Source organism: Vigna radiata, chromosome 6 (genome assembly GCF_000741045.1).
Source record: "Vigna radiata var. radiata cultivar VC1973A chromosome 6, Vradiata_ver6, whole genome shotgun sequence".
Taxonomy (NCBI): domain Eukaryota; kingdom Viridiplantae; phylum Streptophyta; class Magnoliopsida; order Fabales; family Fabaceae; genus Vigna; species Vigna radiata.
This window is the reverse complement of record NC_028356.1, coordinates 4,134,178-4,135,331: the sequence shown is the minus strand read 5'-3', so window position 1 is coordinate 4,135,331 and position 1,154 is coordinate 4,134,178. Positions and strand designations below refer to the sequence as shown.

At 37.1% G+C, this 1,154-nt stretch overlaps 1 protein-coding gene across 1 annotated transcript in view; it reads left to right on the top strand.

Annotated features, from left to right (window-relative positions):
• Positions 1-952, top strand: part of LOC106763279 — a 4,129-nt gene extending 3,177 nt beyond the window's left edge. Inside the window, exons 2-3 of the mRNA XM_014647481.1 lie at positions 6-82; positions 217-952. Coding sequence (XP_014502967.1) covers positions 6-82; positions 217-825 — 686 coding nt within the window. The 3' untranslated portion in view covers positions 826-952. The remainder of the gene's footprint in view (positions 1-5; positions 83-216) is intronic.
• The last annotated feature ends 202 nt before the right edge of the window (positions 953-1,154 follow it).

Below are 1,154 nucleotides of genomic sequence, written 5' to 3'. Positions count from 1 at the left end.
AGCAGACGCTCCAGGAGACGACAAGCCTCCAAAGATAGCTGGTTCTGCCTTGCAAATGATGTGGGATATAAAGTGGTTTCAGGTATATATATATATATATACACAAACAAATACCTTGGTAGAGCTTTTCATTATTCAAAATTAAACTATAATTATCTTGAACATGTTACTACGGTATTTCATAAAATGACCACCTATTATTTTTCATTTGAACAGTATATTGGAAGCCTTGTGCCACAAGACTTTTACTTAAGAACCGACAAAAAGGGCAAAACTGCAAGGGAAATATTTGAGGAAGAACACAAAGATCTCAAGAAGAAAAGTAGCGATTGGCTGAAGGAAACATCTCAATCTTCATCTGTTGTGGCTGGTTTTGTTGCTGGTGTTTCCTTTGCTACGGTCAGCTCCATTCCCGGTGGCACCGACGAAAAAGGTAGGCCTCATTTAGAAGGCAAACCTGCTTTCGATGTATTTGCCGTTGCTTCACTTGTTGGACTTTGCTCCTCTGTCACTGGGCTCATACTGTTTCTTACCGTCCTCAATTCTGGAAAGCAATCCAAAGATTTTCGCAGAAATTTGCCATTCAAAATTCTTCTAGCCCTCAGTTCTCTTTTTGTATCCATTGCTGCAGTGTTTGTCTCTTTCTGCTCCGGTCATTACTTTCTGCTTAGTCACAAACACAAGACGGTTCTATTCGCCATTTATGCAGCCACTTTTTTTCCAGTCCTGTTGTATGCGGTGGAGCAGTTTCCACTATACTTTGATCTTATAATAGTCATTTTATCTAAGGTTCCATGGGCAACCGGTAGAGAAGACAAGCTGTAGCAGCTAAGCTACTACATTTCATCATTCATGCAGCCATTCTTGGTGTGAATAATCATGTAACTTTTCTAGCTATGAAAAATAGCATTTGAATTGTAGCAATGTTTTGTTGGTTGCTTGTAAAGTTGCAACTGAGGAGATTTAAATTTAGGTTTATAATAATCTTTTAACATATTTTCTTTAATTTTTGTTTAAAGAATTTTACTTTACACTGGTTAAAATTATTAATGCATAGTCAGACCATTTTTCAAATACTCAGTCGAAAACTGGTGACTTCATTACCAATTTTGTTCAGTAACAGTGAATAAAGGCTCAAGAAAAAAAGATTCCGA